We start from the raw sequence: 21,519 nt of genomic DNA on the forward strand, positions 1-21,519 counted from the left end.
GATTTTCATTAAAACACCAGGCACACTTACAAAAGAAGAATAACAAGGGGTGTTCAGATGTCATTGTGTTGTATAATAATTCTGGCAACACCGGTTTACAGTGGAGACCCTTGAGGCTCATGGAAGAATAGGTGTGAGACAAAGTGACCAAACCCATACATATTCCCAGCGCCCCTCGACTGGCCACCATTGACTACAGTACTCACCCTGAACGCCAACCTTTGACTTGGCAACATCAGTGCCAATATCACACGTGTATAAACCTGCATCTGTCTTTTCGAGGTCACAGATAAGGAGGCACAGGGTCTTCCCAGACTGCGTCTGCTCATATTTGTTGCTAGAAGCGAGCTCCACACCATCCTTTTTCCAAACGGGTTTGACCTTCTCTTTGGAGACTTCACATTCCAGTTTAACCACACCTCGCTCCTCACCAAAAACATCGTCCAAGGACTTCATGAAGACAGCAGGCTTCTCTGAAGGTTAACAGGAACAAAATAGAGAACAATCAGGATATTTAAGTTGAGACGTTTTCAGCTGCTACCAGGCATTTAAAGAGGGCTTAAGTAAACTCCTACCAGAGCAGATGACACCAGTACAGGACCTCTCATACCTCATGATTTGAATGAGTTTGGGGGAAAGCAGAATTCATTAATGGGAGGATACAGGGATCAGGAAAGGCCTCCTGCATGGCCATGGAGTGGGAGCGATATTCAGCACTGTAATCGTGGTGCAGTGCTGTAATTTATGACTGTGCAGCTATGAGACTGCGAGGACTCCTTTTTTCTCTACGTTGCAGCATCTCTCAGATACAGGGTCTTGGCATCCCATGGGAGATGTAGTCACAGAGAATAGGGCCGAGGGCAAGCATGAAGAGTCTTAGCGAAGGCCAGAGGGACAACTTCATACTTCTGAGGCACAGATACTCAACAAGACAGACTAGGTTTAAGGAAGCACAGAATCGCCGAGGTTGGAAGGGACCTCTGGAGATCATCTAGTCCAACCCCCCTGCTCAAGCAGGGTCACCTAGAGCACGTTGCACAGGATCGCATCCAGGCGCGTTTTGAATATTTCCAGAGAAGGAGACTCCACAACCTCTCCGGGCAACCTGGTCTAGTGCTCTGTCACCCTCACAGTGAAGAAGTTTTTCCTCATGTTCAGATGGAAGTGTCTGTGTTTCAGTTTGTGCCCGTTGCCTCGCGTCCTGTCGCTGGGCACCACTGAAAAGAGTCTGGTCCCATCCTCTCGACACCCTCCCTTCAGATACTTGTACACGTTGATAAGATCTCCTCTCAGCCTTCTCTTCTCCAGGCTGAACAGGCCCAGCTCTCTCAGCCTTTCCTCATAAGAGAGATGCTCCAGTCCCCTAATCATGTTTGTAGCCCTTCGCTGCACTTGCTCCAGTAGTGCCACATCCCTCTTGTACTGGGGAGCCCAGAACTGGACACAGCACTCCAGGTGTGGCCTCACCAGGGCTGAGTAGAGGGGCAGGATCACCTCCCTCGACCTGCTGGCAACACTCTTCCTGATGCAGCCCAGCATACCATTGGCCTTCTTGGCCACAAGGGCACGTTGCTGCCTCATGGTTAACCTGGTGTCCACCAATCACCCGCCGCTTCTTCCGGGCGTTCCGGCAAGGCACAGGGTCTGTTGTCCCAGGTACTTCTCTTGCAGCCATGCCCATCTCCTCCTCATCCTGGAGGGCACTAAACCTGTTCTTCAGCTTCAGGTCTTCGGGAGGAGTAGGAGCCTTTCTCCTCCCATGAGCAGTGACCAGTTTCCAGCCTTCTTCTATGATGTTATGATGTACCGTTTCACACGGCACAGAGCCCTCCGGCAACTCCACTGCTGTGGGGGGTTGGGACTCCCGAAGCTGCACAGTCTCCGAGAATACCCTGTCTATCACTTGCTCCGCTTCTCGGATGCTGCGCAGCCTACTGACCTCCTCCCGTAACTCCCTTAGCTGACGACACAGCTCGCCAACAGCAGCACACCTCCTGCAGGAGAGCTGGCTGCCAGCCCAGGCCTCCCGGAGAGGCCCCAAGCACTCCCTGTGGCCTGAGACCTGGAGGGCTGCATCTGCCGTCAGAGGGTCAGTCTGGGTCCCAGCCTCTGACACAGCAACTCCAACAGCCGCTGGGGAACGCGCTGTGCGGCGTGTCACGACCATACTTGAGGAAGCGTACACCACAGGGAACAGAAACGAAGGTTCCTTCGCGCGCCCTTCTGCACAAACTGCTGCGTCTGTTCGCTGCGCTCTAGGCCTGGCTCTTATATAGGCCTCTCCCTAGCACTGACTCACAGGGTGCTTGACCGCCCTAATCAAGGGCCACCGGGACCAAAGGCCCCAACTCCCTCTGGTCAGGGGCAACCAAGAGAGCTCATTAGCAGCAGCCACTCCTAGCTAGAGCTTTTCCCACGAGCTTTTCCCAGGAGAAGTCAAGGCCTCCTGCAGTTGTCCTTGCCTAGCTTCCCCTTTCCTCTTCACAGCAATCAGTTCCTCAGGGGTCCTCAGAAAGCCCACAACTTCCAGCAAGATCCTCAGGTTCTAGTCAGAGCCCAAACACTGCTGCGCAAACTGCTGCATCTGTTCGCTGCCTCTGGGAGCTGCGCTCTGGGAGCACTTGCGTGCATAATGCCACAGAAGCAGAGAAGGTTCATTAGGGATGTCCTCTCTCCTCGCAGCAGTCTAAAACTGAAAAGGGTTCAGGTAGTTGTAAGAAAAATGCGTGAAGGGAAGTAACTGGGATGTAGCTCTTCCAAAGCTGGACAGCCAGCACTGCCATTTCATGAAGCAGAATTCACCATAGTGGGCAGCGGCAATAAAAGGACATGCTGTACACTCTCTCTTAAACATTTTGCCTCTCGTCTCTTTGCTTTGTTGCTTCCCTTTATAAAATTTAACATATATTTGATCCAGAAGACATTTGTTCTTTGTGTATAGAGGCAAAAATTTTGACCAGATATCAGAGAAAGCAGGAAGAGCAAATCCTTCGGGCTCTCTGAGTGGACAGGGTGAATTACTTGAGCATTACTTGAGCATGCATGTACACGTGTGTGGCAAAAGAAAATGCATTCACTGAAACTCTGATAAGAGAGTTCTACCTAAAGTTTTTAACATCCCTAAAATAATTCACATGACTTACTCAGCTGATGCACGAGAATGTGTTAAAGCACAGTAACTCAGCTGTGTGATGAAGCTCTAAGACATATTAAGGACAGTAACGAAGTGTGTTCTTATTGTCTAATCCATCTAACTCGGAACAGATGCATTGAAAGGTATGTGCTACCCTTAAAGCTACACTGAAGTTCAGCTCCTTGCAATCAAAATCTTTAGTAATAACACTATATAGACAATATACTACTGAAGAGAGCTACAAGTAAAGGAAATTGCCCTTGAAACTGTCCATACAACAAGTAAAAGGACGATGATAATTTATGGAAAATTTTGGCAGGACACCAAAACAATTTTCCTTAGAAAAATCGTCAGCTATAGTAGAAACTTACACTGGAAGAAAGCAACTGAACCCTTATTACTTCGCCCCAGAGAGGTGAAGCTTAGAGGCAGGACCGCGGCATGGGTATGGTAAATAACACCATAGCCTCCCTTCCATCTCTTGTTTGCTTTCAGAAGGAACGTGGTCATGACTCACCTATCACCTTCAGACACACACTCTCTGACACCTTGTCTGACTTCATCATCACTGTGCCAGCATCCTCAGGCTTGACTTGCTTCATGGTCAGCGTGTAGCAATTGCCAACACTCTTGATGTCATTGAAATTGTTGGTATAAAGGAGGTTGCCATTCAGGAACCATTCCACATCCTCGTCATCGTGGGACAGTTCGCATGAGAAGACGGCAGAACTCTCTTCTTCAATTTCCACATCCTGCAGGTGTTTGATTATTTCGACATTGCGGGCTGTAGGAAACCAAAATGCACCATCATCAGTGTTATCATGAATCAGTACTCTTTCCACAGCTAGATTTCATAGTGTTGAGAGTTTATTAGACGGTCTAGTCTGATCTCCTGTGCATCACAGCTCATTACATTTCACAGTCCAGCAAAAAAGCATCCATTACAAAAGACTATGCTGCCCGGCCCCCTCTATTCTCTTTTCCACATAAAACGGTTCTTTTTTTTTAAATTTAAAAATAAATAATTCTTTCTAAAATGCTAACAACATTACAGTGACCTCGAAATATCCCACAGAGCTCCAAGTCCCTGCGTGCTAGTCACTGAACGCACATATACACGTTATAACTAAATTGTCTCTGACTCTGCCACCAGTGAAATAGTTACGGAAGATGAGGGGAAGACTATGTTTTCAGTCACAAGTAGATAGCATAAAGAGATTAAGCAATTTGCTCAGGTTTAAGGAGAAACAAGAACTGAATTATTTTCTTTTCCAGTCACTGGCCACAGGTTTGTCTTTGCAATTACTCTATTTAAAAAATGCTGTTTTTCATAGGACCGACTGACTCAGGAGGCTTTGGGAATATTAAATCATTTGGTCATTTGAATGAATCTCTTCTAGGTCAAACTATTAGCAAGAGATGCTCAATGGACTTCTGGAAACGATGCTGAGGCTTACCTACAAGTCTTGTGGAAAGTGACACTATGATCATCTTTCCTTATAGCTTTTCCAGAGGTCAAAAACTGGCTAAACAATACTGCCATACCAGGATGAGGCAGAACACCATTAGGATTAATAAACATATAGCGGTGATAAAAGATACCACTGTGGTCAGCGAATGACTACAGTGGTCTGAATGAAAACCACAAGCATTTGCATCAAAACCAGAGGCCTGTAGCAGCTCAAAAAAAAAAAAAAAAGAACATTTTTAGCTAGAATTACCAGAGTGTACTAGTTCCTAGCATGAAATGGAAAATAAAGTCTTGAGAAAGAATCTTGAGATAAAGAAAGCCTTGAGACTAATAAATAAAGTCTTGAGAAAGATGCCTGAACTTCTGTCTACTGCCAAAACCTCTCCCAAATACTGCCTTTCCACACGCATAATCCCTTTGACAGGTAAGTGCTGGACTTCAGGATCTTGGAATATCAGCACAGTGCACATCAGAAATAGTCAGTGCACTTAAAACATTACATTCATATAAAATTAGAAGAGAACTGTGGGAATCGACCACAATTCAAGAAGAGAAACGTAGAGTGAAATACTAAATCAGAAAGGACATGCAACAGGCCAGCCTGCTTGCTGCAAACTGCTCGTACCTTCAACGGTCAGCATGGCTTCGGTCTCTGCGTTTCCCGCCCTGCACATGTACACACCAGCATCCTCAGGCTTCACCTTGAGAATCTTGAGCTCTGCTGAATGCTTCTCCCGCTTGATTTTGTACTTCTCAGAGGGCTCAATGGCTGTTTGGCCCTTGAACCATTTCACAGCCTTTGGAGAAGGCTTGAAGTCACATGATAGGATGACTGAACGACGTTCCAAAACTATCTTATCTTCCATCTTCCTGGTGATCTGTATATTGCAATCTGCAAAGCAGGGTTGGAAAAGAAGAACGGATGAGGGCAAGCTGAAGAAAAGTTTCAAATCTCTGTTTCATGTCAATTAATACAAAGGCCACTGTTTTGGGACCGTTCAGATGATGCTACAAGTTCCTGTCACAGGGCTGATTTGCTGAGAGGCCAGTTTGAAGCTACAGGGACATGATAATCTATAGGGAATGCTGCTGATGATACTTCTATAAGAAAATACTGTATATTAACTATCAAATGCATGGTCAAGTTCTCGTTCTGTGTTTATTCAGCTTCTCTCTAATTGAGGATTTTATTCAAATAGGAATGAATTAAAATCAAAACAAGAACTACAGGAGGTGACTGGAGATATTTACCACGGTGACAGCAGAAGACAGAAAGACTTTAAGCTTTGTCTCAGATCAAATCAATGACAAAATGGATTCAGTAAATGTGCTATCAAACATTTCTAGTTCAGAAATGGGACAAAAGAAACTCTCCTGGCAAATTTAATCTGCTCTGAATACTTTGGTATAGTTAATAATAATAATAATAATAAAAAAAGCGGAAACCACTTTTAGTGAGTAAAAATTAGAAATAATAGAGCAAGGAACAAAAAGATAGCACTCAACTGAATTATGATTGCTCCCTTTAAGGAGCAAACTCTTTAAGGTATTTCTTCCTTGATTTTACGGTGATTTGATTTTAGAGGTATTAATAAACTTACAAATTCTATATTTTTTAATGCTACAATTTAGAATATTATAAAAAACAACAACCAAAAGTCTCAAAAGTCAGTTCCCTGCTACCTGAGGCACTTCTTTTGTCTTTAATTTTATGGTATCTTATTGTGACTCAACTAGTCTTAGCTCAAGAGATTTGAAAACCAAGCACATCAAACTCATCATCTAATCTAAGACACCTCCTGAGACACTGTCGTCTCATTTAGAGCATCCGACATTGCGTCCAACAACCAGCTGGGGACTAAGCAGATCGTCCAGGTATACATACATTTCCAAGCCCCCAAGCAGTGAAGCGTGCACATTAAACAGTAAGCCTGAACAATTATTTTCCAGGGACTGGGAGAAGGAGGGATCTCTCATGATCTAATTCAAACTAGGACATATTACCTCTGACAAGCAGGTTTGCTGTGGATTTTGATTTGCCAATTGAGAACTGAATGGTGCCTGTCATATCAGCAGAGGTTTTCAGCAGGGCCAGCCGGTGGATGGTGCCTTCTTGCTGCATGATAATGTTTCTGCTAGCCTGCAAGACTTCTCCACACAGAGACCATTTCGGGGGTTTCACAGATGGAATGGATATCTCACATTCAAATCTGGCTTCTTCAGGCTCAGTCACATCCTCATCACACAACTCCTTTACAATACTAATGGATTGCTCTGGATGGAGGAGGGAACAAGAGAAAAAGGGGATTTAGGAGTCGTGAAAGGACTCTTTCATGATCATCCTGCATGCTCATATCATCTTTACTTCACTTGAATACTGCACTTATCACCTCAATAAGCCTTAAAACATCCATTTTTAGATAAAGAAACATATAGGGCTGGTCACAGATCAGACTGTAAGACTGTGACACAGCATCCAGAGAATCCAGATCTCCTGATTCCCCGTCCTATTTGTAAAACAGAATGCCACCTTCCTATCCTGATATCAAACACGAGGCATTAGAAGATGGAATAGAAAGTTCACTGAAATGCAGATGTTGATAACAAGAAAGTCTTTGGTTAGCTACAGCAACATTTCTCTGAACAACAGACTTTCTCCAGTACATCTGGTAAAGTTCTCCGGAACAGGAATTTCATCACTTTTCTTAGGTACTATATATTCATTTTTCAGGATGTTCCTGCTCTCATAATTCTAAAAGGAAGCAATACCAATGGACTTCAGAAAAAAAATCACCACTTAATTAAAATACTTTTAATTAGTGCCTGTTTTAGGGTAAGTGAAGAAGGCTTTCTGGACCAACCAATTTTTCTTCCAATGTATCCTGGAGGGAAAAAATGGTTTACTACCTTCAACAAAGAAGTGAGCACTGCTTTTGTCATCGAAGGCATCGCAAGTGTACGTGTCCTCATCTTCATAATCTGCGTCATTGATGATGAGTTTCCGATAGACACCATCGCTGACAATTTCATATTTGTCACCAGGGTGAATTTCAACATCCTTCTTATACCATCTGACTTTGGCACTTGCACGAGACACTTGGCACTCTAGGAATCCACGGTGCTTTTCAAGAGCAATCTTATCTCGCAAAGGCCTCACAATTTTTACAGGTAGCTCTAAAAGGAATTAAAAAATACGCAATAGTTAGTGCAGTTGTACTGAAGGCTGCCAAATGAAAACTCATTAGCAATATTTCTTTTCTGATCAGTTATTTGGATGATGGCAGGAATCCCCACTTTATCAAGCCCTGAACTAACACACAGTAAGTAAAGAGCTCAGGAAAGGAAGTCTTTGTTATCTCTGTTTTACCACTTGGAGGGCTGAGCTGCAGAGACACTTTTATTCAACATTACACGGCAGTGCTGCAGCAAAGCCAGGGACTGATCTCAGATTTCCTGGGTTGCTCTTCAGTGTATTAATTTAAAAGTGTTTGTTCTCTCTCTTTTTATTATGCTAAGTTAAACACAAAAAATGCTGTATTCTATTTAAACATAAAAAAGAGAGAATGCAAGAGAAAGACAAACTGCAGTGTTTTCCCTCAGAGTTTAAACATGACTCCTAATGTCTAAAGGTAGAAAAACACCATCTCCTTTCTGATAAAATAAATTCTGTGTTATTTAGCCAAAGGAAATCCCCAACAGTGAGGCTGATATTTCATACGCAAAAAGGTAGGTAAGGGTTCTTCTTTCCCTGAAAACTCTAGGTGATGCTCAATTTTCTTTCCATTAAAAGTGAGGGAAATTGCTTAGTTTGTAACAAGAGACAGTTTAAGCACCATTGTCATCAAAAGTACAATTACCTTTCACCGTAAGGTGGGCGCAAGATTCTGCCTTTCCCGCTACAAATTTGATCTCTGCGGCGTCCTCGACTTGGACACGCATGTAAGTCAGCGAATAGGTCTTTCCTGAGAACAGACACACAAGCACATGTATCCTCCTCTGAGGAAGCCACGCCATCCTCCGAGGCATGCCGCGAGCTCGAGCACTGCCCGTCTGGTTTCAGTGCATCACCACCTGTTTTCACGGCAGCGAGGCTGACCGCTTCCTCTAAGCCCGCATCAAAGAGTAACCGAGCCTCTGCTCCACCAAGGATGGACTGACTGTGGTTGCCACCATCTGGAAAGTACTTGAAACAGAGGGACCCCTCCCACTGTCAGCAAACACAAATTCCTGTGCCTTAGAGGGATCGAACTGACCGACCAGGAGCCTTTTTCTTTTCTTGTGCACGCACTAATTATTTATTTAATGTCAGGTTTCCCTTCATTAAAGCTCCCACTGCGTCAGAGGTCCAGCTTAGCTGCAGCCCTAAAACATAGGACAACTCCCTGCTGGACCTTCTTAACTGGATTTTGAAGGTCAGCCCTTTGTGCTTAGCATCCAACACCAAAAGTTCTTTTCTCAGTGTTTTCCAGCACCCACCCCAATCCCCTCCACTCAAAAATGACACCCCCCTTTTACTCCCTACCATCTTGACGCATTTTAATATTGTCAGCAGCCTTCAGCTTGTTGTCATCTTTGTACCACTGGGTTTGGACCTCATCGTGTGAAATCTCACAGACAAAAGAGGCACTCTCGTATTCATTCACTTCCACGTCTTCCAGTGGTTTAATAATCTTGATATCTCGGGCTGTGAAATAGTGACAAATATTTATTGCGGCATGTCCATAACTGAGTGCAGCATGTTTAACTTCTGCACGCTTGCTTGGAAAAATGGGATAACAACTTGTGTTTTATTCTAAACCAACTTCCTTTCCCGGATGGTTTCTCTCTGCAACACAGTAAATACATTTTACCCTTGAATCTGCAGGTAGAGTTACCAGCTACAGTGGAGCTTGCTGCAACAGGATTTTGGGGATGCCAGAACTTATATGGGTTTTAAAAGAAATTAAACACATTCATGGAAGATAATCACCAAGGAAAATTAAACACAAGCCTCCAACCTCTGGTGTTACTACAAACCTTATGCTTTCTCCTAGGCATCTACCACGGGCCACTACTGGGAACTGGTTGCTGGGCTGATGGTTGAAGCTGCTCTTCTGTTATCTTCTTAAAAACAGCAACTGCACTTTTCATAGAGCAGAGAGTGGCAGATAACTGGATATGGGGCTTAAAGCAGCTCAGGGTGTTTTAGCGCAATCGCTTTGAGGTTTTATCTGCCCTCGGCAGCGTGGTTTCGGTCCTTCTCTGCATGCTGCCCTCTCACACCTTCTCCAGTGTACCTGGATCTCCTAGGGCCACAGAGACCTCAACCAGGTGTTGTACAGCATGAGATGCTTTGCTTCAGAGCGCCTTCAGCTGGGCATGATGCCCTTTAACTCCACAGCCCTGCACTTACTTGTGTCAGAACCGATCCAGCCTCTGTTTGTTACTGCAGCCCTCCCCTTTCGGAAAGGAAGGCCCTGATAAACCCTGGATCAGCAACGGGACGTAAACCAGACAGCACTCAAACAGCAACCCATCCCAACCACAAAGGCAGGGAGAAAAAGGGAGTTTAGCAGAGCAATGGAACAGGACAGGACATTCATGAAGATACTGCTCACGCTGTACCCAAGTGGCCACAGGAGGACAGCATCTAGCAAGGAATAGGAAAGAGCTGGTCTATATTTTCAGATGTCTCCCTGGAAAGTAACATCTGCCAGGGAATACCAGACCTATCCATTCAGGAACTGGCCTTCAGCACTGGCTTGTCTCTGGCGCTTCAGAGGCTGGTGAGAAAATCCATCTGGTGCCTAAACAGCTGCACAGCACAGTACACAGAGGGAAAAGTGTCTTGAGCATAAAGCAGAGATGCAGTAAGAAATCGTGACACTTTCCTACTCTACCTTAGCATTTACAGCATAAAAACTGGGGCAGATCTTGAGATCATACCCAGAGCTTGTCCAGTTCCTACTCAGGTGTGACAGCGGCAGAAGCTGAACCAAACTGTGTGCATGCCAGCCCTCGGATCCCTGCTTTGTGCCAGGCCATCTATTATTTGTTAACTTGCCAATCTAGAAACAACTTAAAACCAGAGAGTAGAACACACTTACGACAAGTGTAAAACTATGTTAGCATCTCTTCCAAAAACACTCATCCAGGGATAAAACAAGCACACGACAGTTCTGTCAATATTTTCGCACTAGGAAGAGAACATTACTCATAACGAGTAACAGAGAAATGCACAAACTGCCCATGAAGCATTTCTTGCTGTGAAGGCGAATATTGCATTAGGGGTCATTTCCTCATTCAGTCAAACATACCGTGAACCTGTAGCGTAGCTGACATCTTGTCGTCAGCTGCTTCACATACATATGTTCCTTGGTCTTCATATTCGCACTTGTGAATAATAAGGCTTCTCTTAGTTCCCTGGGAAATAATCCCCACGTTTTTACTTTGCTGAAGCTGCTTCCCATCCTAGAAGGGAAAAGGCCAAACCAAATCACCATCAACTATTCCATGTCTGCGCTGAGCAAAGCAAGCATTCAGATCTTTGCCTAATTCACCTGTCTCAAGGGACTTAGTGGGATTGTGCTTAATGTAACTTCAGCATATGCCAAAATTTAAGCATGGTCAAATTTTTCAAGAACCACGAATGGTTAGAGAACATGCATCAATTATTGGTTGATCTGAAATACCTGTTTGCAGGCTCACGGCACTGTACAGGGTTGGCAATTAGCCCCTTAAGACATTACTTTGAAGAAATGCTATTATCTCCACTCAAACAAAGAATCAGCTGAGCTACAAGGAAGGTACGTGTAATGCCTGAGCTCATCTCCAGACTGTCAGGTGCAAAAGGAATCAAGGCTTCACCCTAAGCCTCAATTCCCAACTTGGCTAAAAATCCTGGGTGAGAACTGCTACGTGTGAAGTGAATCCCAAGACTGTGCTTCTGTCGACAGCAGGGCTCCCACTCTGTGCAACAACAGTTCAGGAGTTCACTATAAATTCAAGAGGAGCTTAACTTTTAACCTGATAAATGCACTCAAAATGATCTGGTAAATAAATAACCCACAGAGAGATAAACTGTGCAAGTAAAGGAATATAAGGACAAGAGAGCCACATTAAGAGCTAAATAGCAAAGGCTCAGCCCCACGTCTCTTGGAAGTGAAATAAAAGGCTCTCATTGACTTCCAGGGACATTAGAAGTGAAAATGTCACCGTCCATTAAGTGCTGTACCTTGAACCACTTAACATCCACATTGGGCCTGAACAGCTCACACTCAAATGTGACCTTGTCCTTCTCAGTTACACTCATGCTTGACAAAGGCTTGCTGATTTTCACAGGCAGTTCTGCAAAAAGAAAAGGAAGTCCAGTTAATGGGGAATTAGATTTGCTAGAAGCATCTGGCACAAGGAATAACAGCCTATCTTACATGCTTAACGTAACTTCTAAGTGAAAAACAAAATCCTGTTCTTTTGAGCACATTATCATTGGTTGTGCTGTTGACAATTACATTACAACAATCCTGTTAATAACAGAGGGACTGTTATGTAGTTGCCAATGGAAACGTGAGGCCTCAGAAGGCACTTGAAGAAAGCACAGCTAGAGCAGCTTCTTCATGAAAGACAGGACCTGTACCTTTCCTTTTTTTTTTTTTTTTTTTTGATCGTTCAGTACTGAGAAAATTTTTAGGGTTTTATAACAGGTAATAGATTACAAACAACAGGTACAATGCACGAAGGGAAATGTGGTAATGTTGCAGAACACACTGATGTGCATAGCTTCAGAAACATCTTGTAGTCACCCGTTATCGCAGACGTGTCCAAAGGGATCCCACTGTGGCTAATGACCCACTTCCCACACCAATCAGAGCCTGAGACTTTGGGGTCTGTGTACCTGTCACATCAAGCCTCCCTGATGAATGAATGCCGTCTGCCTTGAAGGAGATGAGCCCTGCATCTTCAAGGTTCACAGAAGAGAGAGTCAGTGAATGTTTCTTCCCCACGACATCAATACGGACATTTGGGGAAGGCTTCAGCCGAACACCATCTTTCTGCCAGATTCCTTCCACGTCCTCGTGCGACACCTCCACCTCAAAGGTGGCGGTCCCTTTCTCACACACTTTGACAGGCTGAAGACCTTTTATCAGGTTGATCTTCCTCACTGGAAAACAATAATAACCTTTGCCACTGCCTTCCTCCCCCCAGCCACTCTCTGCAGCCTCCTAGCACCATCCTCTTCTCCTCCTTGATGACTTCCACTTCTCTGCACGCTGTCTCTATCATGTCTGCACTCTGAGTGGCAGCAGCTGCCTGGGAGGGTAAGGAGTGGGGTAAGTTCAGGTCAAGTTCCTATGCTGCTGACCACGGCAGTACATGCAACCCCGGGATCCACGCCATAGGCTTACTGACAATATCGCACCGTCCGCAGAGAGGGACGGGTCCTGCAGGGAGCATGCCGCAGCAGGAAGCCAGCTTACGTGCTCTGAACCGGAGGAGTTCCTCTGTTGGCATTGACTGTAGGAGGACTGTTGGAGACCACAAGGCTTGCTCATTAACAGGCAAGAGTACGTGGCCTGTGGTGGGTGATGTGAAACTCCCCAAAGGGACATTTCAGCTGACTTGTAGATTCAAGCAGCATTCAGACATCTAAAAGACCTCAAGCGCACACCATGGTTTGCATGCAAAACTGGCTGCAAAAATATTAACATTTCAGCCTCAGTCTACAAATTGGACCACGAACATGTATGGCACACTAACCAAATGAGTTCCAAATCAGTCTGCGTAAATGGGTGTTGTGTTTAAAATGACAGATTAGCAGGGCAGGAATATTCCAGATAGGCTACTTGCTTGTGTTCTGCATTCTCCTCCTTTAATATTAAACATTTTTATAATGAGAGAAAATGCAACTAAATCTTTTAATCAGCTTAATCAGCCTGACTTGTGATTAGTAGTTCTTCTGGATTCAAACTGATCTCAAAGATAACAACGACTGACTTCAAATGACTGCCACTAATCATTAATTTGCCTCAGAAATCTATTTTCAAGCTAAGCAAGTATTCACTGCAGATGACACTTCCAAGTCTTAGGTTGGAGTGGTTAACGAAGTTCCACTAACACTGAGAAAAAAGGATTTCAAGCCCCAGAGCTTTGGCCCGCTTCATATAAGGATTTTAAAAGCAATTCACTGCATGCAGTGAACGTTCAAGATAAGGAGCTTGCAGAATCAGCTCTTTCAGCCACATATTTAATTCAGCCCACAAGGTGTGCAGCATTCACTTCTTCCTACATTAAATCAAAGGGCCAGTAGCTACCCCCAGCACTCAATACTGAGCATCTAACCTTCAAGCTGTCCTTTAAAAGGGAAGGTTTTGTGCTACCAGTGGAACACTGGAGCACAGGAGCTCTGAAAAGCTCTCCGAGCGCAATGGTAACAGGATAAATTAAGATTCGGAAAGCCACAGCACTTTGGGATAACCTGGTAAGATGAGGATTTCTGCATGAAGGAGCCAGCCACTCAAAGAGTACTCATAATCCCTCTTGATTTTCACACTAGATCATTTTCCAATGAGCTGCGGGACTCGCATGTCATGTTACAGTCGTACACATGAGAAATACAGCAACTGTAGCTAGGCAAGCACTCTCCGCTTACGACAGAGGGGGAAAGGTGTTACATTACCCTGCGCAGCCATGAAGTCATCCAGTTTGAAAGAGAACTGAAAACCTTTGTTTTCTGAGGCAGACAGCTAAGAATAGCCCTCAGATAGAGAAATTCAAATCTAACAACCCTGAATTTCCCTACACCTCTGGACTAATGGACAAGTTGGCATCAACAGCTGAGCGTGAACCTAGCTCCCTCCAAACCGTGCCGTGCTCTTTCTATTAATGCCCATTTTGCGTTTTCTCTGAATGACGTCTCTCAAGCCTATCCTCGCTGTTATCCATCCTGCATTGAAGCTGGCAATTTCCAGAGCCAAAAGCATGAGCTGTGCAACTCAGGAGAAACAGCCTGAGGTCCCCAACTCACAGTCTGTCTATAGCGCACAGCGTGGGGACACCTGACAGCTGATGGTTTATAGCATATGCTACGGGGAGCAGCAAAGCATTATGCTACAGGAGCAATTGCATATTGCTCACAGAAGACCGAGGAGAGCAGGATGCCCCAAGGCACTAAGAGAGCAGTAAAGACTGCAACCTTTACAAGAGAACAGAACGCGAGCTACGTCCTGCAAGGACTTCAGGTCTCTAGCATGCGGGCAAGCAGGAAAGTCAATAGATTCCCAGTGCGGTTGCTCCTCTACATAGCTGATAAAGTGCCAGACCTCTGCCAGGATTAGGCTCCCAGTGTGCCTGATGCCATAGGAAAGCAGAAGAGAGAACAGATTCCCTGTTCCGTCAGAATTGGAGACAAGAACTGTAAAGTTTACAGGGAGGCATCTGGCCTACAAACAAAGGCAGCACAGTATTATTACTTTGAATAAAACAAACAAAAAGCCCTTCTTATCAGCCAATTCAGAAATGACCACTCAGAACGTATCTGACATGCCCATAGCCATCTGGAGCCTAAGATAAAGTTTACTGCACCTCTGAACATCTTGCAAAAAATATACTGAGACAAAAGGAAACTCCACTGTAGTCAGATTGAAAGGCCTAAATCCTCTGACTCCAAATCAAGTTGTTTAAAGAGAATAATGAAAATACAAAGAAGCATTTTTGGACGCACTACTGGTCATTACAAACACAGTACTCGCAATGAACAGTCATCACCTTTGGATTCGACAGGCCACGGATACATCTAGCGCAGCTATTTCAAAATTTTTAGGACAGTACACCCCTATCAACTCCCCAACTTTCTCAGTACAGACACAACGAAATAAGGTTCCTCTAAATGCTGCTGCGTAAATATCACTCAGTAGACCAGCATTGGACCACTTATCACGGCTTGAAAACTACAGTTCCATAGCCAGTGACAGCTTCTGATGAAAGAAATGTTTGGGGAAGAGTTGGATGAAAGGCTGTTAAATTCAACCCAAATCCAGTTGAACATGTCTGTAACTGTTCAATGTGTTTATGACCTCAAGTACCAGGCTACTCAAGGACCATGCTTCAGATGGCTCTCCCATGTACCAGACCCAACCTGTTTCCGAGGTTCAATCTCTCTCTGCTAATTGCAGAATCTACCACTTGTGCTCTATCAGATTTTAATTTATGTCGAAACAAAATTCCTCATTGATAGTCCAGCTGTCCCCTCTACCTATTTGGGTCACTCAAATTCAGTGATTCCCCCTCCAGAGTTCTTCACCTCCCCCTCCCTTTTTATCTACCCCTCTACCGCTGCTATGGCCTTTCACTGTAGTTCTGCAGGAGTGCTTCTGCAGACACATCAGGTGATTGCGAGAGGTGCAGATATTAGCCTCCATGCCCACCATTTGCTGCAGTTGCAGTTAGTCATGAAAGAAAAAAATGTGTGTATAAAAAAAAAAAGCAAACACATGTTGGTATGACACTTGGCTGAAAATCAAGTAACTACAGCTGAAATATTTCACCCCAGAGAGGCGGTGAAATGACCCCCTGAAGGTAAGGTGCTATCCAAAACGGCGCATTCCTTTATCTTTGCCATTTCTAACATTTTCTCACCTCTGACTTTGACTTGGAATGTTAGTTTTTCATCCTCTGTTTCACAGCTATAGCTCCCTTGGTCCTGCTGAGTCACGTTCAAGATCGTGAGCTTACACTGTGTTCCCTGAGAGGTGACTACTAATTTCTGGTCCTGCTTAATCTCAGTTTGGTTCTTCTTCCATACCACAGCTCCATTTGCTGCTGACACCTCACATAGCAGCTCAAGGTTCTCATAAGCACTGACTATTAGTTCTAGAGTCGCTTGGGGCTTGTTTACAAATTTCCTAGGTTCCTCTGAAAGAAGTAAGAAAATAATAATAAGAAGAAGAAACAAAGCAGAAAACATCTTCTGCTTTGACTCAGGCTTACTCAGCCTTACTCAGCACAAGGCTAAGAAAGATGTTACTCCTCTGCTAGTCACATCACCGTGCTGACTGCTCAGCGCCGGAGGAGTAAATGTATATAGGCACGGGTGGCGGGGAGGTGCTGTTGCAACATAATTGTGACAGTGTGTCATCGATGACGCTGAGCGTGATGATGTCACTGAGCGTGATGATGACAACGAACTACGGTTACCAGCCAGAAAAATCCTCTCCAAGTTACAGCAGAGGTGTCTGCACTAGGAAACTCACTCTCCAAGTTCTAAATCATCCAGAGAGTTGGTATCTGTTGGTTTCCTGTTTGGGAGCTGGGTATGGATGAATCCAGGCAAAAAAGCTGCCTCAAGCCTTGATAAAAAAGAAGTCTGGGATACAGAAATTCACGCTCATAGTCTCTTTAGGGCCTTTAATATATGTATACATATGAATAAACTATTCTATCATATATATGTGTGTGTATCCCTCTCTCTCACACACACACACACACACACACACACACACATATATATATATATATATGAGAATACTTTATTAACAATGATAAACCTCACCGCATTCAGTGTGACTGTTTCCATGAGTAAAATGGCAGGAGAATCAGTCCTCGACATGTAATTTCATACAAATAACACTCAATACGCTTTGGTCAAATACACGGAATTGGAAAATGCTTGTAATTGTATTTTCATTCTTCTGAAGTGGTGATTAGCTACAGTGCAAGTGGACTTCCTGATACCCTGCTCCTGTCTACCCTGACAAGCTATCAGCCTACCAGGTGCACACTGTGACATTAATACTTAGCCCTATGTCAGAAGAGAATAGCTTCTAGATAGATGTGGATCTATTCCTATCTGTAGTCATAACCAAAATCCACCTAACTAATGTGCGGTCATTTCTTGCCTCCTGTCTGGGAATCAGGCATGCATGCTGCTACAGAGCATAGACAAGGTGGTTTCTACTAACAGAACCGTATCTACACATAGCCATGAGCAGAATCTGGCCCAACATCATGAGATCATAAAGCCTCACAGGTGAAGTCTCTCTGCTTTATTTCACAGCTCCTGTGTCATCACAAACATAAATGTTGATGCCCCAACTTTCTGACAGATGCTACAAGCTCCTTCTCTCATCTTTAGACAACTGCTCTCAGTAACAGCTCAGTCTCGTTCCTCTGTCCCGCTTCCCGGCTCTTTCAAATCAAGCTGAGATGCATTCAGGTTACTGACACTTTAATCACCGCTCACTGTTTCTGATTTCAAGTAAGCTTTAGGGAACATGTGTTGACGTTCGAGTCCACAGACAGTTTTGAGAAGATCTAAGAAGTCTCTGAGAAGCTTGTTAAAAGTGACGAAAAACCTTCTTTTACGTATTTCGGAGCCCATATCTGCAACCCCTCGTTCACATGACCTGTCCCACTGGATAAATTCTTCCCCAGACCAGATCAGGGTACATGTGGGTAATCTCATTGATAAGACATTCTCCACTTTCAAGAGGACCAAGTAATATGTGAGTCACATCTGCCTGCTGAAACTGATCCTCACAGCAGAGAACTCGCAACTGCTCACAACTCATTTAGCTCCAGCGGTAGAGATTCCTGCTTTGATACCTCAGCTCACATCCTGCTGGCTGCATAGGCTGGCGCTCATATATATGAGCTGTGCATATGCACACACAAACAGCATGCATCATGTATGCAGCAACGATACAGCACTTTTATCCATTTAATTTTTTGCCAATGTATTTCTCAAGGTAGAAGCGAAGGCAACTAAGCGGAGACAGGTACTTTGTTTGTGAAATGTGAGAAAGTGTATCCAACACACCTTGCCACTCACTAACGAGCAGTATCTGATGAGCATGTCAGGTATTTCATACCCTTGACTCCACCACACCAGCGCTTGCCTGAAGAGCAAGCTGAAGGCTATCAGTTATAAGCAACCTTAGCTTAGTATTGCATCTCTTTTTGCAGCAACTGTTGTTTTCAGTCGCTAAGAAGTATCCCAAGGACAACTGGTATGCTGCACCCATGCCAGGCATGTGGCATCAGGGAACAAATATTTCATTAAAAATTGTAATCACTAGGAGCAATCTATTTTAAAAAATTAGATTACCAAGGAAGGATAGTCCCTCCAGAGTCCTGCTGTTCAAGATTAATGGGATAACTCATTACCATAAAAGGCAGATTACTTCCCTGCCCTAATTTCCTTCCTTGATTGTGCAGTGCTTCTTATCAGCACTCTGGAAACTTTTTGTGGTGAAATATGAAACAAGGTGGAAGTTGTCCTAGCTAGTGTTGTTAACAGGCTGTAGTTCAACCCCTGTTCACCAAGAAGTTCACAGGGATTCACAGATATTTTGCAGATATTGATTTTATTTGTCTGAACCACGTGATGTGTTGTAATGGGAGCTATAGGGGGGATTCATTGAACCTACATTCAGCCATCAAAAATTTAGGTACCCTGTTTCAGGTAATCATGCAAACTCCTTCTACACTTGATGTGTAAAGGCAGTTCCAGAAAATATATATATTTTTTAATCTCTCCTAAATACCTCTCATCAGATCATAAACATTGTCCTCTGGGGGTACCTTTACTCTGCATCAACCAGTTCAGATGGATCCTAGCTGACTATTTTAGAGCAATTTTCCAATAAGTAAAGTCAAGGACTATGAATTACACCCAAAGTGAAATTGCAAAGTATTGGATTCTCAACCAAAGAGAACTGGAGGCATGATGCAACGTGAATACTTGAGCAAACAACAGCTGGAAACTGGAAGCAATTCCTCTAGCTCAGTACACCCTCTAGCAATCTCTCAAGTCCAGTGCTTTGCTAGATCAATCAGCCCTGCTGAGTTTCTAATTAATCTATGGAGAGCATCATAGTAATATGGATGTACAGGTCACAAGCACGTAGCTTTGCATGACACTCAACCATTACTTCTCTTAAATTGTATTGCATTGCAGCATGTAGACACACTGTGAGAAAGTTTCACTGGTGTTTCAATGTGTATCTTAAGACTTGGTAAAAATTAGGCTGAAAACGTAAGCCAGAACACTACTTTTAGAGGAGAGGTTCCCACCAGGCTACGCAAATTGAATCAGCTGAATTTCACAGATACTGCATTTCAAAGAATTTCTTGTGCCATCTTATACTCCGGCTCTGTCCTGCACTGGAATACATCAGTGGCAGGCATTTCCCTTTTGGACTTGACCTGATAGGCACGTGCTTTACACGTGCTTTATGCTGATGGGCACGTGCCATCAGCTAATGGCTTCACTTGCAGTACCTAAGGGAGCATACGTAGCTGTCTCAGAGATCACAGTGTCCTTTAGGAATAACAGGAGGTACTTGACTGTCTGCATCAGAAGTTAAGCTTGTCAAAGGAGGACACAGGACTTTCACGGTAAGACTTTAGTACCACTTCAGTCAGGAGGTTCAAAGACAGCGTAAATGGTGGAGCAATTGTTAAACTGAAAGAATACAGGCCAGACATGGCTCTCAGCCTGTCCAACAAGTGAGGTGGTTTGAGTCATGAATCCAACCCTAGTAAAGCCTTGAGCTGACCTGAATACATAACAGCATGGTTATATTATTTGCCTGCATTGTGGATTTGAATAGGGTTAGAGCCTCTGAAATAGTACTATGCAATCCTGGCCCCAAAAACTGGTAATCTAAGAAGTAACAGGTATAATGAGCCAAGTCCTGAGTGTGTAATACAACCTGATCCCAAATTTTGATCATGAACTTACCTGAGACTTTTAAATCAAAAATAAGAGTGTCATCTCCAGTTTTGCAGGTGTATGTTCCCTCATCTTCTTTCGCCACAGCTGAAGCCACAAGCCTATGCAGTTTGCCCTTATCTTCCAAAGTGAATTTCTTGCTTGCTGTGATTTCTTTGCCATCTTTGTACCACTTAACCATGATGTTGGCTTCAGAGGTCTCAGAAACAAATTCAGCCTGTTTTCCAGTGATGACTCTGATAATTCCTCCAGTTTTCTCTTTATTTATGAAAGTTGCAAGTGCTGAAACAAAATACGGACACACAGTGCTTTGAGGAATTGTGTGGACACGAATAAATACATACACTTATATCTACATTAGGTATTAATTTATCACAGGGCCAAATATGCATGTGTATGGGAAAGTGCGGAAGAATGTCGAGGAGATAGGCGATGGAAGCTAGCCAGACCGTTCCGTGGGAAAAGGAGCATCAACAGGACATGTTGACCCATAGCCATGTAGCTGGGCCTGTGCCAGTGTGGTGTGCACCTGGGCTTTGACTCGAGACTAGCGATGAGCTCAATGTGCCCACTGCGCATGTGTGTAGTACACAAAACCCACGTATAGTGCCCCCCCCGGTGTTCTTCGCCATGGACCGACGCTCAGCGGTGCCAGGGACTCTCCCGCTCCTTTATTGCCTCGATCGGGAAATCGCTGGGGAACCCCCGCTCAGACGCAGAGGTAATAAACGCTCAGCATTGACCTTAGTGTGCCTTGTGTTTGTGTATCTGTTCCTGCCGGGAGTCCAGGCGTCGCCCCCGCCGGAGCCTTACAACTGGCGTAGTCGGCAGGATACACAAACGACAATGCCGTGGCCAAGGAGAGCGAAGGGGGAGGGCGAGAGCCACGGAGGGACTGCTCGCCTGCGGCTGCCAGGATGGCCCCAGACTGAGCGGTGGGGGCCGGTAGCTGCATTGCTTGCCGCTCTGGCAGTCCCCCAGGACTGGCCAGAGTTGGCACAGGGGGAAAATGTTACCCCGAAGGCGGTTGAATCCGCTTTACAGGCTATGCCCTTTCGTGCTGCTTCGGAAGCAGCTCGGAAGCTCGCCGGACAATTAGGGTGGGCGCTGTTGACGGGCATTCGAGCCTTAGATAATGAGGTATCATCTTTGCAGCAACGAGTAAAAGATCTGGAGAAGGAGAATGGAGATTTGCGTGATGCGAGG

General features: G+C 44.5%; 1 protein-coding gene across 1 annotated transcript in view; it reads right to left on the reverse strand.

Moving 5' to 3' along the window:
- Positions 1 to 21,519, reverse strand: part of LOC136991351 (obscurin-like) — a 146,012-nt gene that overhangs the window by 102,383 nt on the left and 22,110 nt on the right. Inside the window, 10 exon segments of the mRNA XM_067292218.1 lie at positions 207 to 473; positions 3,651 to 3,917; positions 5,230 to 5,496; positions 6,609 to 6,878; positions 7,512 to 7,778; positions 8,462 to 8,566; positions 9,127 to 9,288; positions 10,901 to 11,054; positions 11,818 to 11,930; positions 12,478 to 12,744. Coding sequence (XP_067148319.1) covers positions 207 to 473; positions 3,651 to 3,917; positions 5,230 to 5,496; positions 6,609 to 6,878; positions 7,512 to 7,778; positions 8,462 to 8,566; positions 9,127 to 9,288; positions 10,901 to 11,054; positions 11,818 to 11,930; positions 12,478 to 12,744 — 2,139 coding nt within the window.

Source organism: Apteryx mantelli, chromosome 2, assembly GCF_036417845.1.
Source record: "Apteryx mantelli isolate bAptMan1 chromosome 2, bAptMan1.hap1, whole genome shotgun sequence".
Classification (NCBI taxonomy): Eukaryota; Metazoa; Chordata; class Aves; order Apterygiformes; family Apterygidae; genus Apteryx; species Apteryx mantelli.